The sequence below is a fragment of the Ovis canadensis genome, chromosome 2 (assembly GCF_042477335.2).
Source record: "Ovis canadensis isolate MfBH-ARS-UI-01 breed Bighorn chromosome 2, ARS-UI_OviCan_v2, whole genome shotgun sequence".
Lineage (NCBI taxonomy): Eukaryota > Metazoa > Chordata > Mammalia > Artiodactyla > Bovidae > Ovis > Ovis canadensis.
The window spans coordinates 171,437,009-171,459,547 of record NC_091246.1 but is presented as its reverse complement, the minus strand read 5'-3'; the positions used below and the strand labels follow the sequence as shown (position 1 = coordinate 171,459,547).

Sequence of the window (22,539 nt, the reverse complement as noted above, 5' to 3'; positions counted from 1 at the left end):
GCATAGCAGTAAATAACCCAAACAAAATTAGTTCTCTTGTCAGCTTCTACCTTGTATGTCCCCAGGCATCAGTAAAATTGACTGCACGCTAGATTTTCAAAATTAGCCCTAATGTTAGCTATGTGTCTGGCAACCTCCAAGTTTCCAATGTTCTACTATATTACCCGTAAGGATGAATGTGTTACTTTTATATTTTGGCATTTACTCTTGCTGATGCGGCTTTTTTCCCCTCTTCTCCAAATTAAAAATAATTTAGCTTTAACAATAAGAATGCACACAAACATAATGCCGCATCTCTTTAAGCAACTACTTTAGGCAATTAAATTAAAGCAAAAATATACAAAGGAAGAGAGGGAATTATTCAATTTAATATTGTTAATTTTATTAACACAACTCTGTCTGATTTTGTACAAAGTATTGGATAATCTGGTTCTCACCCTCCCCACCCCCAATCAGGATGCTATTTTGCACTAGGAGTCTACCAATTATTTAATTTTGCAGTTGCATGATAACCCAGAACCAAACTTTTTAAACCAATTTTCTCGTAATAAATATTACTTCAGAGACAATCCAAGGTCAGTAGAACCAAAAGAAATGCTTTTAGGAGGGAGTCCATGAGATCCACTTTACCTTGAAACAGGTTAATCTCATCTAGATTCATTGCATTTTAAAATAATACAAATACTGAACAAGGTCACATTCTAAATAAAACATGATTTAAAAATGAATGTTAAAACTCCCTTAGAAAGACTATGCTGGAAGTGTGAGGTTGAACAGACAAATTCAAAACCACATTCCCCATTAACTTTCAATCCCTAAATTTTACGTTCATACATTTAGAGTCAAAGATGAAAAGCCCTTTAGGTACCAGATGCTGCAGATCAACAGGGAGAGCTTCTGGAGTTTTAATGTGCTGGAAGTCAAATCCCTGGCAAAGGCGCTTTGCCCGGCCGGTGTGGTGTGCTTATTACTTCACCTGTAAACAGTTGCTCTCAGAAAATCGGACCTAATGATCAGCCCAGCATCTCTGCAATAAAGAGACCATAATCTGTAGGGGAAGTGAACTCTAATCAGGCCACATGCAGATTAAACTAACTGGGAGGAATAAAAACTAGATTAAAATGTTTATGCCTAATACCAGAAGATTATCAGGACATTTTACCTCTTTAAATCCTAATTTATAGGAGCCAGGGCTAAGTTTATGGGTTTATATTTGGTGCGATTACACACTGCAGCTGATTCTCCTCTGTTTAGAAAAGAGTCTATCGGAAAGCATTTTCCTTAGCACAGTGTAGAGGCATCTGAGAGAAGGAAAACAGTTTTATGTGTACTTACATATTTTATGATAAGTGAAATAAAGGCATCTAGTTGAAACTGGTCAAATTAGTAAATAATGGAAACTGGTTTTGTTTTAATGGTAATACTTTGTTAGCAATGTGGAGATATAAAACAGTGTTGTGGTAACAGAATATATAAAAACATGGAATCCTATTTTTACACTCTGAAACTTCTTGAACGAGGTTTGGTTTCCTAGAAGTACCGAGCTGCTACTGTTGAAGAAGTCACTGCAAATCGCTGTACGTGATTCAAATTTAACCTAAGTACACCAGCATAAATATAAAGACACTGAGTGGTGCCATCCTGGCACCCCCTTGAAATGATCTTTTTCTAAAGCTATCAGGACAACAAATTACTAAGTCAATCATCAGAATGTATTTTCTATTACCAGTTCACAATTTACTAAATTGGTATGTCTTACACTTACCACCTGTGAGGCCAGACAATATGTAATGGTCTTTGCTGATCATCAGCTTCAGCCAAAATGTCACACTGATTTTGTTTACGTTCCCCATGATGTGTGCTTGAATCATCTGAGGAGTTGAATGTTTTCAAGTATGACTCCTGTCTTACAGAGCAACCCAGGCTTTCTTGTTGTGCAGCATCACCGAGTCCAGACTTTGAATCAAAACTCTTCAATAAATTCTCAGAGCCTCTCTGCTCCTGTTGGAAAGGAAGGGCCGTGGATGGAGCAGTGCCATCATTTTCTTTAAGGCTGAGTATCTTCTGTAAATGGGCTGCTTTGTGCTTGGGCATGAATCTATTACAAAAGGAAAAAGCAGTATACTTTTAGTGAAAATACTATTTAAAATTTGTTCTTTACTTTTCTGTAAAGTAAAGAACAGGACATAAAGATGGTGTATAAAAACTAAGGAAAACAACTAAAGATATAACAAAAATTCTACAAAGAGTGCAAAAAAGCAGCAGTCATCATGAGAAAGTTCAAAAGTTTGAAATTAGACTGTCTTTGAATGGTTTCCAAAGAGTTTCTGTGGCTATAAAATCTGCCTTGCATATACCATAAAAAATAAGAGTAGAGCAACAGTTTAGCACTCTCTCTTTCATTGTCTTTCTGGAGTTTTGTGTTTTCTAGTTACGACATGACCCGGTGTTTATTTTCAAGACAAATCTATTCATTAACCTACAAAAATGCTTGGAGCTTCCTCGATTAACACTGAGCATTTCTGCTCACATGACTCTTCTATACTCCTGGGCGCCTGTACACAATTTTTATTTAATTGACTTTGCTAATATTTCTTGAAGTATTTTTTTCATCACCATCTCACTCCTTTCTTCCCATAATACTTCACCATGCAGCTTTCAATGCCTGTTACTTATTGGCAGAAGCAACCACATAAAATGAAACCAAGGAATTCACCATGTACTTATGAGTAAGCTGGCAGACAGAGAGGGAGACGGGCATGAGAACGTTCAACTAACCAGTGGTAGAACGCCGTGTATCAAGAATGGACGTCCTAACTTAAAACTGAGAACTAGAGATTAATTCTGACTTGGAAATCAGTAAGGGCTTAAAGAAGGTTTTAGTTGACTGATTCTGAAAGGCAGAGAAGGGGAAGTTCTGAACTGAGGGAGCACTGTGATCAAAGGAAAAGGGCATGAAAGAGAATGAGCCCTTCCAGGATTAAGATGCAAGCCAAAGAGTCTGGGGCCAGGTCCTAGAGTCTAAGGTCTAGAGAGGCCGTCTGGGGCCAGACAACAAGGGTGTCCTCAGGGGCCCTAAGGCCCATCTAGAGACTTGGCGCCTTCCCTGGATGGAAGAGAAATGGAAAGCACACGCATGTCAGGCCAGGTGAGGAAGAAGAACCATAGAATCAAGAAAAGCAACAAGGGACATCTGGAAGAACAGAAAGAAATCTGAGAGTAACATCACACTACTGAAGTGAATGAAGAGCTCCTAAAGAACGTGTGGGAAAAGAACGAGGAGCTCTTAAAACTGTTAAAAAAAAAAAAAAGAGGGTGTGTGTGTAAACCACTACAGAGGTGCTATAGCACCAGAAACAACAGGGAGATTTTGGTTCTGTTATGAAGTAGATCATGAGTTTCCCAGGAGACTAAGTGGTAAAGAATCTGCCTGCCAATGCAGGAGACGCAGGAGACGTAGATCTGATCTCTGGGTTGGAAGGATCCCCTTCAGAAGGAAATGACAACCCGCTCCAATATTCTTTCTTGAGAAATGGCATGAACAGAGGAGCCTGGCAGGCTACAGTCCAAAGGGCTGCAAAGAGTCAGATGCAACTAAGTGACTAAACAACAAGGGAGTCAATTACTGGGTAGTCCCAGGGCAGTTCATGTTGAGGGCATGGTGGCGGAGGCAGAAACTAGATGCTGGTTAGGGAGTGAGCACAGGGAGAGAGGGGCAGAGAAGAGGACAGTGGGGAAGGCAAGGTCAAGTTCTCTTTAATGGGGTAGGTGTCCACAGGAGTATTCAACTGGGGGTACTTGCCCAGGGAAGGGAGCAGGATCCCAAGGAAACAGAAAAGTCTTACAAGATGGAAGTAGCAAAAGAATATAAGCTGTGATATTGGCAGGCAGCTTGCTGCGGAAGGGAAGTAGGGCCTTATTCAAGAGAATGTACTGAACTTTCTTACAAAGTTGAGATGGAAGAAGAGAAAAAGCGTATTGATTAGAAAGGAGTTTGATGGCAAATGCAGAATCTAATGCATCCTCAGAGTTGGATGAGACTATCTATTTCAAGTTAGGTGAGGAGGGACAGAGTTAGAGCTTAAGGGAGCTGAGGAGTCAGAATGTCACTGTGGAGTGGCAAAAGGGCCATCACTAGTCCTGAAAGTGAGGGAGCATGAACCACACACAGAACAGTGGGGGTTCTGCTGTGATCTGGAAATCCAGTTATGGCTGCAGTATGCTGTGTTCATCCCAAAAGCTTGATGTGGGGACTTCTGTGCTTGTTTCATAAGGCCTTTCAGGAAAAATCACCTACCTATATATATATAATCCACCTACCTGCATCAGAGGGCAGACACACTGAAACCATACTCACAGAAAACTAGTCAATCTAATCACACTAGGACCACAGCCTCGTCTAACTCAATGAAACCCAAGCCATGCCTGCAGGGCAACCAAAGACGGGCAGGTCATGGTGGAGAGGCCTGACAGAATGTGGTCCACTGGAGAAGGGAATGGCAAGCCACTTCAGTATTCTTGCCTTGAGAATCCCATGAACAGTAGGAAAAGGCAAAATGATAGGATACCAAAAGAGGAACTCCCCAGGTCATTAGGTGCCCGATATGCTACTGGAGATCAGTGGAGAAATAACTCCAGAAAGAATGAAGGGATGGAGCCAAAGCAAAAACAATAGCCAGTTGTGGATGTGACTGGTAGAAGCAAGATCCGATGCTGTAAAGAGCAATATTGCATAGGAACCTGGAATGTCAGGTCCATGAATCAGGGCAAATTGGAAGTGGTCAAACAAGAGATGGCAAGGGTGAACGTCGACATTCTAGGAATCAGCAAACTAAAATGGACTGGAATGGGTGAATTTAACTCAGATGACCGTTACATCTACTACTGCGGGCAGGAATCCCTCAGAAGAAATGGAGTAGCCATCATGGTCAACAAAAGAGTCCAAAATGCAGTACTTGGATGCAATCTCAAAAACGACAGAATGATCTCTGTTCGTCTCTAAGGCAAACCATTCAATATCACAGTTATCCAAGTCTATGCCTCAACCAGTAACCCTGAAGAAGCTGAAGTTGAACGGTTTTATGAAGACCTACAAGTCCTTTTAGAACTACCACCCAAAAAAGATGTCCTTTTCATTATCGGGGACTGGAATGCAAAAGTAGGAAGTCAAGAAACACCTGGAGTAACAGGCAAATTTGGCCTTGGAATGTGGAATGAAGCAGGGCAAAGACTAATAGAGTTTGGCCAAGAAAATGCACTGGTCATAGCAAATACCCTCTTCCAACAACACAAGAGAAGACTCTACACATGGACATCACCAGATGGTCAACACCGAAATCAGATTGATTATATTCTTTGCAGCCAAAGATGGAGAAGCTCTGTACAGTCAACAAAAACAAAACCAGGAGCTGACTGTGGCTCAGATCATGAACTCCTTATTGCCAAATTCAGACTTAAATTGAAGAAAGTAGGGAAAACCGCTAGACCATTCAGGTATGACCTCAATGAAATCCCTTATGATTATACAGTGGAAGTGAGAAATAGATTCAAGGGTCTAGATCGGATAGATAGAGTGCCTGATGAACTATGAAATGAGGTTCGTGACATTGTACAGGAGACAGGGATCAAGACCATCCTCATGGAAAAGAAATGCAAAAAAGCAAAATGGCTGTCTGGGGAGGCCTTACAAATAGCTGTGAAAAGAAGAGAGGTGAAAAGTAAAGGAGAAAAGGAAAGATATAAGCATCTGAATGCAGAGTTCCAAAGAATAGCAAGAAGAGATCAGAAAGCCTTCTTCAGCGATCAATGCAAAGAAATAGAGGAAAACAACAGAATCAGAAAGACTAGAGATCTCTTCAAGAAAATTAGAAATACCAAGGGAACATTTCATGCAAAGATGGGCTCGATAAAGGACAGAAATGGTATGGACCTAACAGAAGCAGAAGATATTAAGAAGAGGTGGCAAGAATACACAGAAGAACTGTACAAAAAAGATCTTCATGACCCAGATAATCATGATGATGTGGTCACTAATCTAGAGCCAGACATCTTGGAATGTGAAGTCAAGTGGGCCTTAGAAAGTATCACTACGAACAAAGCTAGTGGAGGTGATGGAATTCCAGTTGAGCTGTTTCAGATCCTGAAAGATGATGCTGTGAAAGTGCTGCACTCAATAGGCCAGCAAGTTTGGAAAACTCAGCAGTGGCCACAGGACTGAAAAGGTCAGTTTTCATTCCAATCCCAAAGGAAGGCAATGCCAAAGAATGTTCAAACTACCGCACAATTGCACTCATCTCACATGCTAGTAAAGTAATACTCAAAATTCTCCAAGCCAGGCTTTAGCAATACGTGAACTGTGAACTCCCTGATGTTCAAGCTGGTTTTAGAAAAGGCAGAGGAACCAGAGATCAAATTGCCAACATCTGCTGGATCATGTAAAAAGCAAGAGAGTTCCAGAAAAACACTATTTCTGCTTTATTGACTATGCCAAAGCCTTTGACTGTGTGGATCAGAAAAAACTGTGGACAATTCTGAAAGAGATGGGAATACCAGACCACCTGATCTGCCTCTTGAGAAATCTGTATGCAGGTCAGGAAGCAACAGCTAGAACTGGACATGGAACAACAGACTGGTTCCAAATAGGAAAAGGAGTACATCAAGGCTGTATATTGTCACCCTGCTTATTTAACTTCTATGCAGAGTACATCACAAGAAACGGTGGGCTGGAAGAAGCACAAGCTGGAATCAAGATTGCCGGGAGAAATATCAATAAACTCAGATATGCAGATGACATCACCCTTATGGCAGAAAGTGAAGAGGAGCTAAAAAGCCTCTTGATGAAAGTGAAAGAGGAGAGTGAAAAAGTTGGCTTAAAGCTCAACATTCAGAAAACAAAGATCATGGCATCTGGTCCCATCACTTCATGGGAAATAGATGGGGAAACAGTAGAAACAGTGTCAGACTATATTTTTTGGGCTCGAAAATCACTGCAGATGGTGATTGCAGCCATGAAATTAAAAGACACTTACTCCTTGGAAGAAAAGTTATGACCAACCTAGATAGAATATTCAAAAGCAGAGACATTACTTTGCCAACAAAGGTCCATCTAGTCAAGGTTATGGTTTTTCCAGAGGTCATGTATGGATGTGAGAGTTGGACTGTGAAGAAGGCTGAGCGCCAGAGAATTGATGCGTTTGAATTGTGGTGTTGGAGAAGACTCTTGAGGGTCCCCTGGACTGCAAGGAGATCCAACCAGTCCATTCTGAAGGAGATCAACCCTGGAATTTCTTTGGAAGGAATGATGCTAAAGCTGAAGCTCCAGTACTTTGGCCACTCATGCGAAGAGTTGACTCATTGGAAAAGACTCTGATGCTGGGAGGGATTGGGGGCTGGAGGAGAAGGGGACGACCCAGGATGAGATGGCTGGATGGCATCACGGACTCAATGGACGTGAGTCAGAGTGAACTCTGGGAGATGGTGATGGACAGGGAGGCCTGGCGTGCTGCGATTCATGGGGTCGCAAAGAGTCGGACACGACTGAGCGACTGAAGTGAAACCTGCCCACCACTCGTGCACTGTCATAAGCAGATGAAGCAGATATTGCATAGAGACAGATAAAACTCAAAGAATGGGGCTAACCCCCTTGGTATGCCCCCATAAAATAATGCATTAATTCTTGATTTAAAATGAAAGAGATGGGAAAAGAATCTAACTGTGTGTATATATATGTGTGTGTGAAGTCACTCAGTCGTGTCCGACTCTTTGCAATCCTGCGGACTGTAGCCCACCAGGCTCCTCTGTCCATGGGATTCTCCAGGCAAGAATACTGGAGTGGGTTGCCATTTCCTTCTCCAGGGGATCTTCCCAACCCAGGGACTGAACCCAGATCTCCTGCTTTGCAGGCAGACGCTTTATCCTCTGAGCCACCAGGGAAGCTTGTGTGTATATATATATGTGTGTGTATATATATACAGACATATATACACACATATATAAAACTCAGTCACTCTGCTTGTGCACCTGAAAATAACACAGCATTGTAAGTTAACTACAGTTTAATTTTTAAGAAAACCTCTGAATAGCTCATTTAGATTATCAGGTTAAGAAAATTTCTTGAATTATAATGAATGTTGTACTAATTTTTTTTCATGTATCTACTGATCTCTAAAAACTCAGTGGTCACAACCTCAGTTTTGTTAGGTTTTATAATGCTTTACTGAAAAATTAGAGCATTTATTTTTAAAAAATAGAAAGAAACTTGGGCATATACAGATTAGAGTTTCAGATCTCACAGATCCAAAAATCAAGAAGGGAAGTAACCAACTTTCTTACTGATATAAATTCAAAATACTGAGGAGATTGTAAGGAACTAGAAATCAATAGGATATTTTCCAACGATCACCACAAAAGGAAGAAAAAAAAAAATGACCATTGACAATGTCCTCAACTTCTCCTAAACAAATGGAACAAGTGGTAAGAAAAAGAACATAGGTACATATGTGGAAAACAACAATGAAGCAAGTGGAGTAACCTATTTGTTTATGTCAGATAAAGAGCACCAGGCAAGCTTATAAAGGATTTTAAGAGAATTACAAACTTGGTACACAAAGAATTCACAATTAAAAAAAAAATCAATGGGGATTGAAAAAACATATCTTCATTTTAGAAAACAGTATCATGACCCATCTTGTTAAAAAAAATCCATTTACATTGGCCAGCATGTGAGCAAAATTGAAAATTAAAAGAGATGGGAGATTGGCTACAGGGTTGTAAACAATGGGAATTGGTAACTGACAAGGAATTTAGCTGTGGCAAGGTGCTAGGCTTGCTTTTATTCAACATGTTTCCTACAGGTTCTCAAGGAAGAACAGATTCTCACCTTAACGTGGGTTGTGAATGACTGACTTGATAGGTGGTGGTGAATAAGGACATGGGAAGGTGTGGAATATCAATATGGACAGAAATCCAAAACTCAGCTTATTAACATTATGAAACTGACAAAATAAAAATGAACCTGAATGCAGAAGGACACACTGAAAAGATTATTTGGATTTCCTGGAATTTGACCAGATGAGTCTGTGTGCTGACTGCACCAGCAAACTGATGCTGCTAAGTTATGGAATATGATCTACAGTGAAGGGAAAGACCAAGTCTGTGGGTGCAGAAATACTGTGCAAAAGCTGATTTCATCAGAGGCACCTGATAACTGTATATGTTTGAAAATTAGAGAGTTTTTAGAAGAGCAATAATAATGATTAAGGCAATGGGAGAATTGATTTACGAGGACAGATTAAAGGAGCTAAATATGAATAGCCTGGTTAAGTGACAACTAGAGGGGTACATAATAGGAGTCTCCAAGCAAAGGGCGTAATTATTTATCTGGATACAGTGGGGTATAACTAGGAGTAATGAGATGAAATTAAGAATGGGAAAATTTAAGCTGAATTTCAAGAAAAAAGTCCCTGATGGTGTAAATTATTAGCTCATGGAATAAATTCCCTATGGAAATGCTATAGCTGGGGAAACTTCATAATAGAACTGGACAAAATACCAATGAATAATATAAGTAATAACCCAGTACTTGAAAGAAGGTGGTTACATGCTATGCTTTCCTTGTTGACTATATCTTCTCATATTTTTCTTTAATAATCTATTAGAGTGATTGTTAGAGTGTTCTATTAGAGTGATTGTTACCCAAAGAAGTATTTAGACAATTGTCTAAATCTGAAAGGGAATATGTCCTTTAGGTGAGTGAGGCTAAAATTGCTTTAGTTTTCATATACTCTGCAGCAGTAAGCAGAAATAATTTTTTACTACTTTGTTTTAGCAGAGCTGGTCTTGAAGCAGGCTGGACAAACATTACTGTTTCTAAAAAATAAAACAAAACAATCCTCATCTACCATCCTACACAGTCTATTCTGATTCTCTGTGCCATGAAGCTCATATTTTCAGACATGTTTAATATAAACAATTTATTGCCATAATAGAAATCAAAAACTTTATTTCAGCTTTTCTAAATGTAGCTCTATGGTCAATTACTTCACATCAATACCAAGATCAAATAGGCATAATACTAACAAGCAGTTTGCTTAATAATAGTCACCACACTAATTAACCCATCCAGAATGTTCTTAATCAGATGCTATTTGTAATGTACAGTTTAAGAGAAAGCTGGCAATAAATGGTTCTATGCTAAAAAAGAAAATAATACCTTACTGATGGGGTGATACTGGCTTTTTTATAGAAGTGGACAGAATGTTTGCACTATCCTGGCGGGAACTTAATGAAGTAACTATGCAAATAGGCACATGTCTGAACACTTCCTTTCTTCTCCCCAGCTCCAACTCTGGTGGAGGTGCTAATGAGAAGAGGAGAGGTACTGAGGTAAGAAGGGAAGAGGAAAAAGGAAAGAAGAAAACCAGTGAGCTGCCTTCTAGAGCATATGCCAGGTTTGCATTTTATCATCCCCCTGATTTTTTACAAAGTCTTTATTGAATTTTTTTTTTTTTACAATATTGTTTTATGTCTTGGCTTTTTTTGGCTGTGAGGCATGTGGGATCCCAACTAGGGATCAAACTTGTACCCCGTACCCTGGAAAGTGAAGCCATAACTACTGGACCTCCAGGAAAATTCCCCACCCACCTCCAATTTTTCTTAAAGAAACGTTCAGTTCAGTTCAGTTTAGTCGCTCAGTAGTATCCGACTCTTTGCGACCCCATGGACTGCAGCATGCCAGGCCTCCCTGTCCATCACCAACTGCCGGAGTCTACCCAAACCCATGTCCATTGAGTTTGTGATGCCATCCAACCATATCATCCTCTGTCGTCCCCTTCTCCTCCTGCCTTCAATCTTGCCCAACATCAGGGTCTTTTCAAATGAGTCAGCTCTTCGCATCAGGTGGCCAAAGTATTAGAGATTCAGCTTCAACATCAGTCCTTCCATTGAACACCCAGGACTGATCTCGTTTAGAATGGACTGGTTGGATCTCCTTGTAGTCCAAGGGACTCTGAAGAGTCTTCTCCAGCACCACAGTTCAAAAGCATCAATTCTTTGGTGCTCAGCTTTCTTTATAGTCCAACTCTCACATCCATACGTGACTACTGGAAAAACCATAGCTTTGACTAGACGGACCTTTGTTGACAAAGTAATGTCTCTGCTTTTTAATATGCTATCTAGGTTCAGTTCAGTTCAGTCTCTCAGTCGTGTCCGACTCTTTGCGACCCCATGAATCGCAGCATGCCAGGCCTCCCTGTCCATCACCAACTCCCAGAGTTCACTCAGACTCACGTCCATCGAGTCAGTGATGCCATTCAGCTATCTCATCCTCTGTTGTCCCCTTCTCCTCCAGCCCCCAATCCCTCCCAGCATCAGAGTCTTTTCCAATGAGTCAACTCTTCGCATGAGATGGCCAAAGTACTGGAGCTTCAGCTTTAGCGTCATTCCTTCCAAAGAAATCCCAGGGCTGATCTCCTTCAGAATGGACTGGTTGGATCTGCCCACCTAACTCACAGAATGTCCTTCCTCTTTCTAAATCTCTCAGAAAACCTACTCAACTTTTTTTTTTTTAACTTTTAGAAAGATTCTGATTACTGCAGTCGTTTCCAATCTATTATTAGCCATAGGACCCCACCCTCAACTTTTTTCCAACCAACAGCCGATCTTTGAAACAGAAGTAGAACCTCCTTTCTGCTGCCTATCCTTCCCCACTTCTGTCCCCCAGTTTAGGTCTAGAGGCACTGTCAAAAAACCCAGTATTGTGTTGAGGGATGTTTAAAGACATAGTTTGAATAAGTACTTTCCAGACCTAAATTTGATTGTTTCCTTGTACCACCCACAACCAAACATACGAACCTAGCACTGGACCTGTATCAATGGCCAAATGCCTTATTCAGGTTAGTTTTAAAACATAAGATTTGAGAGGACCTTGAGTTGATGCTAGATTGAGGGTAAGCAAAGGAAATGCTCTAGGCTCCTTAGCTAATTTCTGCTGAAGTTGAGAAGCTAGTTTATGTTTAGCTGACAAACAGATAATTGGGGAGAAGGCGATAAAATGAAGCAAGTCAAGTCAAGGGAGGACATTAAGACGACTGACTCTGTGTTGCTGAAGAGCATGCCATGGCAGAAAAGCATGTCATGTGGACTGTATTGTTTACAAATGTCTTTTTGAGAGATTTCAATAAGAAGTATTCACTACATAAGTTCAACTTATAGAATCTCATAAATTAATACCCACAGATAAGAGTCCACAAGATGGATGAATAAGTTATGCTTCTCAAAGCAAATGTGGAAGACAGCATGTGAAAAAAAAAGATGCAAATGAGTGAATGATTAAAGAAACAGAGAGACAGCATAACTGATCAACGATTATTCCAAATATGAAGTAATGAAGAAAGGGGAGAGCCTTAGCAACTGGAATAAGGAAACTGGCAGGCCTGTGGGCCAGACAAGGGGAAAGGATAATGAAGAAGCCCAGAATGTGTCCATGTAGCTCAGGTTGGGTGAGAGAGAGCACTGCGGCCACCTCTCTAGGCTAAAGTCTCATAAGGCATGATGTGTTCATCACGAGTTTCATGGGAACATGTGTATTACCCTAGAGAAGCGTTTGTGAGAGATCAAGTTTAGGATATGCTGGGTTAAATAAAGTTAGACATTTCTTTACTGCAGAACTTCCCAAAGCACATACTAATATGTACATAAATATGTTGATTCATTCATTCATTCTTTTCATTCAATAAATATTTATTTAATATCTATTATGTTATAGAAATAATATATTTACTGTTTCCCAAACTTAGCACTCAATGAAACAAGGACAAAGCCCCCACTGCATACACACAAAGAAGCACCGAAAGAATTAACATTCAATAAAAGATACCCTGGGAAATAGTTCTTGAGACCCTAGGCGGTACCTAGCTTGAGTCAAAAAGCATGGGAAACCAGATGGGTGAAGGCATATTTTATATAGTAGGGATGGCAAAAGGAGGGGGGAAATTCATTTCGGTTCCAAATGGTGAAACTGAGCCCAAAAGCCATACACCAAGGCCACACATCAATAGAGAAAAGGAAGTATGAAGATACCAGGAAAACTTGTGAAAAAAGTAACAGAAAAAGACATGGTTCAAAGATAATATGGATGATAGCAGAAAAAAATAGATCGCCTGATTTTATCACAGCAATTTCTGTGGATTCCTGGATAGGAACCATATTGAAAATTGAAGAGAAAGGAAACAGGAATCAAAAATAATTTTTCCAAAACCAACTGGGAAGACAAATCCAGGCACTTCAGTGATTGGGTGATTTATAACAAAAGTTTATGGGTGATTTATAACAGAAACTATTCACTGTTTCCAAACAATGTGTTGGAAATTAATTACAAAATTAACATTTTTAGAATTTAGCCACATAAGCAAATATCAAAGATAATTAAAAAATCATGTTGCCCACATGTATCCAATATATCACTTATATGGTAAGCAGATTTATATAAACCTATAAAATATAAAAGTAAAGATCTTAATCTAGCATTCTCATGTATACACGCATACCCCCTATACTTCTTGCCACACTATCTTCACTAAATAAAGGAATCACAAACAAGGAAGTCTATCATAATTAAAACTAGATGTTTGAAGACCACAACATTAAACAAAAAGATTTGTGTTTGGTGGTTGGTTGTAGGATGGCTGCTCTTCTTTACTGGAGATGGCTAAGGGCTAATATTCATAAAATAGATGGCACATGTCAATGAAGGCGGTTTCAACAAGAAATTCCTGGCAGAACATAATTTGAACAAATTTGAATCACACATGAGTCAGTCACAATCCACATGCACACAGCATAAATGCTTTGGGGGAACAGCCACCCAACACCACCATGGCTGGTTAGGCCACATCATTTATGTTTTTGATTTTGAATTTACTTTTATTATTTATTTGGATGTGCCTGGTCTTAGTGGCAGCACTCGGGATCTTTGATCTTCACTGAGGCACGTGGGGCTTTTAATTGCGACATATGGGATCTAGTTCCCCGACCAGGGATGGAACCTGTGCCTTCTGCATTGGAAGCATGGAGTCTTAGCCACTGAACCATCAGGGAAGTCCCTGGGCCGTGTCATTTAGATGCTCAAGTTCTGTGCCTGAAACAAATTTCAACTTCCATGGTGCAAATTTTGAAAGCCAACATGCAACACTGACAGCAATCTAAGAGGATACTGAGCAGGAGTGTCTTGCTTGGACTACGAAGAATCTGTTTTCTGACAAGATAGGAAAACATGATCCACAGAAACCAACCTCAGTTAAAATTAACAAGCAAACTCTACTTGTTAGTCTGAGAAATGCATGCTGAAACTGAAAGCATATTTATGGTTATCAGACTGGCCTCATTATCTGTGTATGGTCCCGGATATGACACATTTAGTCAAGACAGCATCTTCTCTTGAAGGCTGCCAAAAAGAGAAGTTTCAGCTTCCTCTCTGTTGTTTAAGGTCCATCATTTTCTGATGTCTGTCCTTTAGATAGCTGGCATACATGAATGTCATAAAGAAAAGACAGTTCTGTTCCCATGAGTCTATTTCTTTTATACTTATTTTTACCAGCATTTCTAAGAATCATTTCTAAAATCTAATGCATTCCCTTTACCTTATTTATACCATTAATTTACATGGCTTCTTCTGGCAACATAGTTTATGTAATCAGTATTAATTAACTTAAATAATTATGCCTCAATTCCTCATTCTCCTATTTAAAAATTCTTATCAGAGTACAGTTTGTTTACAGTGTTGCGTTCATTTCAAGTATACAAGAAGTGAATCAGCTGTACATACACATATATTCACTCATTTTTACATTCTTTTCCCATATAGGTCCCCACAGAATATTAAGTAGAGTTCCTTGTGCTATACAGTAGGTCCTTGTTAGTTATCTGTTTTATATATAGTAGTATGTATATGTTAGTTCAGTTCAGTCGCTCAGTCGTGTCCGACTCTTTGCAACCCCATGGACTGCAGCACGCCAGGCCTCCCTGTCTATCACCAATTCCTGGAGTTTATTCAACTCATATCCATTGAGTCAGTGATGTCATCCAACCATCTCATCCTCTGTCATCCCCTTCTCTTCCCACCTTCAATCTTTCCCAGCATCAGGGTCTTTTCAAACAAGCCAGTTCTTCACATCAGGTCGCTAAAGTATTGGAGTTTCAGCTTCAACATCAGTCCTTCCAATGAATATTCAGGACTGACCTCCTTTAGGAAATATGCATGTGTATATGTCAATCTCTTCCAAAGCATTTTAGATTGTATACATTGATAATATAACTGCCTACTGGTATGAGCAGTTTTTTTTATGCAATTTTATAAAATCTCTTTATGATATACTCCTCCCATACAGAATTTAAGGTCCTTATCAATGTATGAGATTAGGAAAAGCTATCCTGCATGTTGCCACAACCCATGTTTATCAAATCCAGAGCCATCCTTGTGAACATAGGCATACTTACTTTTCATGACTCACGTTCCTCTCCAAAAATTACAAAGAACAACAAAACCCTGTTATTTACACAAGGTTTACTGTAGTAATTCAACACAGTTAACAAAGTTGTAGGCTAAACTGCAAACAGTGCACCTTTATTTTCCTATCTCTTCTTTAAACATGCTCCACCCACTGGTGGTTAACTCCCTTAAGATCTTAATACTACTTTCCCACCACCCAGGTCCTCTCCTCCTCCTATTACCATGCATCCCTTTGCAGCCTATCCTGGAACTAAGTCCCACTTTGGATCTACCCTGAATCATCCTGTGCTCTCCACTCTTGGTTTTCTGGAAACTAACCTTAAATTCCCACAATGTATTCATCACCTTCCCTGTTCAATACATTACACCTTACACCTTTGCAATACCTTAACTGAAGGGAACTAATTACAAATGGGATGATTTCAGGTACCACGGTAAGCCTATGAGAAAGATTCTTTTGGGAGGACAGGTGGAGAAATCTCCGTGAAGCACCTTAAAGTAAGTCCATTCAAGCAATGGGTATGTTGAAGAGGGGAGAACTCAGGTGGTATTGGTACAAAGGACTGCACTGGCATTTCTTGTATCCGTGAATTTATACAAATCACTTAATTTCTCTGAAGCTCAGTTTTCTAATCTATGAAATGGGATAATATCTGGTTTTGCAAATTTCTTGACAAATTTAAAAGAGAGTTGGTATTGATGCGTAGATGAGCTAAGTAATAAGTAAGTCAAAGTTCTGCTTTCTTTGCACTTTATGTAACATCCATACTTAGGGAGTTATTCCTAAGGCCATCTTTGGTAACACTGGGTTTTCCCAGTTAGGAAATGAGTTACTATGTTGAATCAGCTAGCAAATATTCATTCAACAAATATCTGAGCTCCCTGTATGAGCAAGAGGTTGTGTCTATATTTACAAAGCTTTTATAGCATACATAGTGATATTTGACACTTATTTTGGTCTCTCAGCCAGAGATTGAAAACTATCCATATTATCTTTAAACTAAACTGTATTTATTGATTCCGCTACTAAAATGATATGTTTTCCATTTAAACATAACAATTCGCTCATCGTTTGTTTCATTAATAACTCAGAAGTGAAGTTTTAAAAGCATCTATTCATTCACCCCACTTAATTTAATGACAGTATAAAAAAACAAGTTCCCAAATGTGAATATGAAGAAATTTTTTTCAGGTAAGAGGAAGAGGCTGTTCTACATAGACCCAGCAAGTTGCTTTGTATGGATTAACCAGTACATGTTCACATTACTCTGAGAATCCATATCTTCTATAGCATCAATAAAACATTGAAGGAAAACTCTAAAAATGATCTCTAGTTATGTTTCCTATTCCACAGATTTTTTTTTGGAAGCCATTATTTGGAAGTTGAAAGCAAGACAGTAAAATGTGCTCATATTGAAGAAAGGATCACTTCCTTCTTTCCAGGCAAAATAAGAATTCCTTTAAGCGGTTTCCAACTGGAGAGTTTCCATTAGAACACGGTATCATTTCATGGGTGCTATGGACTGAAATGTGTTCCCTTAAAATTCATATGTTGAAGACCTAACCGTGAATGTGACTAAGTTTGGAGATAGAGTCTTTAGGAGGTATGTGTGTGTATGCTATGTTCCTTCAGTCGTGTCCAACTCTTCATAACCCCATGAACTGTAGCCCGCCAGGCTCCTCTGTCCATGGGATTCTCCAGGCAAGAATACTGGAGTGGGCTGCAATTCCCTCCTCCAGGGGATCTTCCCAAGCCAGGGGATCGAACCTGTGCCTCTTGAGGCTTCTGCATTACAGGTGCATTCTTTACTGCTGAGCCATCGCAGAAGCCCTCTTTAGGAGGTAAGAAATAGATGGGGAAACAGTGGAAACAGCGGCAGACTATGTTTTTGGGCTCCATAATCACTGCAGATGGTGACTGCAGCCATGAAATTAAAAGATGCTTACTCCTTGGAAGGAAAGTTATAGCCAACCTAGATAGCATATTCAAAAGCAGAGATATTTGCCAACAAAGGTCTGTCTAGTCAAGGCTATAGTTCTTCTAGTGGTCATGTATGGATGTGAGAGTTGGACTGTGGAGAAAGCTGAGCACCGAAGAAAGAATTGATACTTTTGAACTGTGTTGGAAAAGACTCTTGAGAGTCCCTTGGACTGCAAGGAGTCCAACCAGTCCACTCTGAAGGAGATCAGCCCTGGGTGTTCTTTGGAAGGACTGATGCTAAAGCTGAAACTCTAATACTCTGGCCATCTCATGTGAAGAGTTGACTCATTGGAAAAGACTGATGCTGGGAGGGATTGCAGGCAGGAGAAAGGGACGACAGAGGATGAGATGGCTGGATGGCATCACCGACTCAATGAACATGAGTCTGAGTGAACTCCGGGAGTTGGTGATGGACAGGGAGGCCTGGCATGCTGCAGTTCATGGTGTTGCAAAGAGTCAGACACGATTGAGCGACTGAACTGAACTGAGAGTTAAATAAGGGCATAAGGATTGTGCCATAATCCAATAGGACTATGTGGCCTTAAAAGAAGAGGAGGAGATCTCTTTCTCTCCCCCCACCACATGTGAGGATGCAGCCAGAAGGCAGCCATCTGCAAAACTGTAAGACAGCTCTCCTCAGAACTAGCTATTCTAGCACCCTCAGCTCAGACTTCCAGCCTCCATAACTGTAAAATAAGTTCTGCTGTTTAAACCACCAAGTCGATGGTATTTTGTTATGGCAACCCTAGATGATGAATACGAGACATTATTGTGGAAAAGAGGAGAAAGAGTCAATGCTGAGATGAGTGAAATTTCCTGAACAGAGTATCAGGAAAATGATGGATTAGGAGGTGCCATATCCATGTTGACAGATAGTGACAACAGAAGAATACTGTACAGGAAGAGAGAGCTGACCATCAAAACTGACAAGAGAATCTAGGGGATGAAAAGAAGAAAATGTGTGAACTTTCTTGTGAAACAAAAATGTTCCTTTTATTTATTTATTTATTTTTACTAAAAATAAATTTTAAAAGTATAGAAAATTGAGTTTAGGAGAGAATTATTCTTAAGTGTGTTCAGTTGTGAAGATATTTACTTAATCTCTTTAAACTTGGGTTTTCTCATATATTCAGTGAGAATGAGACCAGTCCCCTAAACTTCTCAGGGAAGTAGGAGGATCAAATTTCTGACCTACTGATTATCTTATAATTAATAGGAGGCAAAAAGGTACACTGGATCAGGCAGGTCTCTAGGTATATCACATAGTTTTCAGTTCAGGACTCTGCCACTTATTAGCTGCCTTGGGGAAACAGCTTTCTCTCAATCAGCTACCCCAGCTGTAAAATGGGGTTAATAACAATGCTGCTGTGCCGAGTTCTATTTTCCATGTTATGTGCCACCTAGTAAAAGGTCAGTAAATACCATCATTTTTTATTTTTGATAATAATGAAGATCATCATCACTTTGTTTAATGGTTACTAAAGAGACGACGTTCTAAAAATTCCAGTTTCTGACTCAACTGGCCCTTTCACAGTTAAACTACTTATAAAATCCGAGATCCATGCCTTTTGCAAGATGCATTTTTCTTGTTAACTCTCACAGGTTTACACCTAGCCATCCATTTAAGGCAGGCATTTTAATATGTTACCTTATTTTCATTTGTATAATAATCAAAGATTTGTTCTCTGCCTAGAGGCACATTAATTACAAAAAGGCTCAATGTTATAAATCAAATATATTCCTCCCTTCATATTATTTGTTTCCTTTTTTCTACCTTCAGCTTTTCCTTGTCCTTCCTTTTATTTCTTCATTTTTCTAACTGAGAGTTTTCATCTTCCCCCTTCTTAAAGCTGCATAAACCAGAAAACTAAAACCAGGAAATTTAAAACATCAGTTTCCAGGTCTCTGAAGCATGAACAGATGGGCATCAAAAATCCAGTCCTTTTTTTTTTTTCCTTTTTCATTTGCCTACCCACAACCTGAATAAATCAAAATTACCAGCAAATCCAACTTTCAGCACACCCCGTTCCCCACCACTTTGTTTTGCTACCACATTAAATGCTACAGCACTAAGTACTGATTCACTTCAAGTTCTGGTTGTACTGCTGTCTAAAATTTTTAAGCCACAAAAACTGTCTTTATTCTGAACTAATATTTGAAGATATAATTTTGTTAATTTTACATCTGAAATAAAGTCTTTAAATGTACAAAGCGAGTGTATAAGCGCTTCCATTTTCTTCAGGTTTCCTATGGTTTCCAGTATTTCTAAGTTTGGAAAAGAGGTTGTAAAAATATAACAGATGGGTAAACTGCTCAGCTATCACTAGACTATAACCAAGGCTTGAAGGTAAAGAAAGACTTAAATACTCAGTGAAAATACTGAGTGAAAAAGGTCAGAACAAAAAACCTCATTGAACATTTAAACAAATCGGAATGTCTAGTATGTGGAAAATATGATGCTGTGAAAGTGCTGCACTCAATATGCCAGCAAATTTGGAAAACTCAGCAGTGGCCACAGGACTGGAAAAGGTCAGTTTTCATTCCAATCCCAAAGAAAGGCAATGCCAAAGAGTGCTCAAACTACTGCACAATTGCACTCATCTCACATGCTAGCAAAGTCATGCTCAAAATTCTCCAAGCCAGGCTTTAACAATACATGAACTGAGAACTTCCAGATGTTCAACTTAGATTTAGAAAAGGCAAAGGAACCAAAGATCAAATTGCCAACATCCACTGGATCACTGAAAAAGCAAGAGTTCTAGAAAAACATCTACTTCTGCTTTATTGACCATGCCAAAGCCTTTGACTGTGTAGATCACCACAAACTGTGGAAAGTTCCGAAAGAGATGGGAATACCAGATCACCTGACCTGCCTGTTGAGTCATCTGTATGCAGGTCAGGAAGCAACAGTTAGGACTGGACGTGGAACAACAGACTCGTTCCAAACTGGGAAAGGAGTACACAAAGGATGCATATTGTCACCCTGCTTATTTAACTTATATGCAGAGTACATCATGAGAAATGCTGGGCTGGATGAAGCACAAGCTGGAATCAAAATTGCTTGGAGAAATATCAATAACCTCAAATATGCAGATAACACCACACTTATGGTAGAAAGCAAAGACCTAAAGAGCCTCTTGACTAAAGTAAAAGAGGAGAGTGAAAAAGTTTGCTTAAAACTCAACATTCAGAAAGCTAAGATCATGGCATTCCATCCCATCACTTCATGGTAAAGATGGGGAAACAGTGGAAACAGTGGCAGACTTTATTTTTTGTTGAGGCTCTAAAATCACTGCAGATGGTGACTGTAGCCATGAAATTAAAAGAAACTTGCTTCTTGGAAGGAAAGTTATGACCAACCTAGACAGCATATTAAAAAGCAGAGACATTACTTTGCCAACAAAGGTCCATCTAGTCAAACCAACAGTTTATCCAGTAGTCATGTATTGATGTGAGAATTGGACTATAAAGAAAGCTGAGTATCAAAGAATTGATGCTTTTGAACTGTGGTATTGGAGAAGACTCTTAAGAGTCCCTTGGACTGCAAGGAGATCCAACCAGTTCATCCTAAAGGAAATCAGTTCTGAATATTCATTGGAAGGACTGATGCTGAAGCTGAAACTCCAATTCTTTAGCCAACTGATGCAAAGAACTGACTCATTGGAAAAGACCCTGATGCTGGGAAAGATTGAGGGCAGGAGGAGAAGGAGACGACAGAGGATGAGATGATTAAATGGCATCACCAACTCAGTGGACATGAGTTTGAGTAAACTCTGGTAGTTGGTGATGGACAGGGAGGCCTGGCGTGCTGCAGTCCATGGGGTCACAAAGAGTCGGACATGACTGAGTAACTGAACTGAACTATGTGCAAGGCAAATAGCCAAGATATCCTCATGGAACACCCAATGGGGTTGGTGCTCCAATTAGGGTAGAATTAGATATTATGATGATGAGAACCCAGGTCTGAGGAGGGGGTAACATCATGTAAGGCTCTCTAGAGAAAGTGATCTTTCAGCTGAGACCTCAATGATGATTATAGTGTAGTCAAGTGTGAATGTTAAGTGGTGAGTTGTTATAAACAATAGCACATGCAAAAAGTCTGGGAATAAAACATAGTACAGGGGTAAAAATGGAGAAAGAAATGGCAACTCACTCCAATTTTCTTGCCTGGAGAATCCCATGGATGGGGGAGCCTGGTGGGCTACAGTCCATGGGGTTGCAAAGAATTGGACGACCAAAAGCAACTTAACACAGGGGTAAAAAAAAATATATATATATATATATATATCAGTTTAGTTCAGTTCAGTCACTCAGTCATGTCTTGACTCTTTGCGACCCCATGAACTGCAGCACGAAAGGCCTCCCTGTCCATCACCATCTCCCAGAGTTCACTCAAACTCATGTCCATCGAGTTGGTGATGCCCTCCAGCCATCTCGTCCTCTGTCGTCCCCTTCTCCTCCTGCCCCCAATCCCCCCAATACACACACACATATATATATACACACACATATATAGCCAAAGCATTGAGTGGGTGTGGATAGAGGTAAAGGTAGGGGAGGAGAAGAACAGAAATGCAAAATGCAGCTAGAGAAATAACCAGGGGGAGGCCTTTCTGCCCTTAGTAATAAGAGGTTTATAGCCATTTGACAAGTTTCTGATCAGATTGGGTCCGAATAAAAATGCTCGATGACGTGTGAAGGCTGTGCTGGGGAAAACATGACAGAACGAACATTACTTTTAAATTCCCCTGATTTTGAATTTCTAATGAATTAATGGTATGAGAATTTTAAGACAGGCATGGACTCTCAGGGACAACAAGAATAACTGAGAAGGATGACAACAGAAGATTCTGAGAGATGAAAAGGAGATGGACAAGTGGTGTTGAAGCAGTGCGGAGGCAGAACGCTTTAGTAAGTGAGGGTGATTTTGCTTGTGTACATGGTGTTAGCTAGGAAATAGAAGCTCATTTGCTCCAGAGAAACTCTATCCTTCCAATTCCTGGAAGGCTCAGGAATTGGACAAACCAGGTGACCCTGGAGGTGCAGCTGCAGA

The 22,539-nt window shown here is 39.8% G+C and overlaps 1 protein-coding gene across 27 annotated transcripts in view; it reads right to left on the bottom strand.

Moving 5' to 3' along the window:
• The window catches only part of GTDC1 (glycosyltransferase like domain containing 1), a 502,335-nt gene that overhangs the window by 136,386 nt on the left and 343,410 nt on the right, over positions 1–22,539 (bottom strand). For 22 of the 27 annotated variants that reach the window (XM_069577660.1, XM_069577656.1, XM_069577661.1 and 19 more), the window contains one exon: positions 1,766–2,098. The exons of the other annotated variants lie outside the window; for them this stretch is intronic. In XM_069577660.1, the coding sequence (XP_069433761.1) occupies positions 1,766–2,098 (333 nt within the window). The remainder of the gene's footprint in view (positions 1–1,765; positions 2,099–22,539) is intronic. 27 annotated transcript variants of the gene reach the window in all.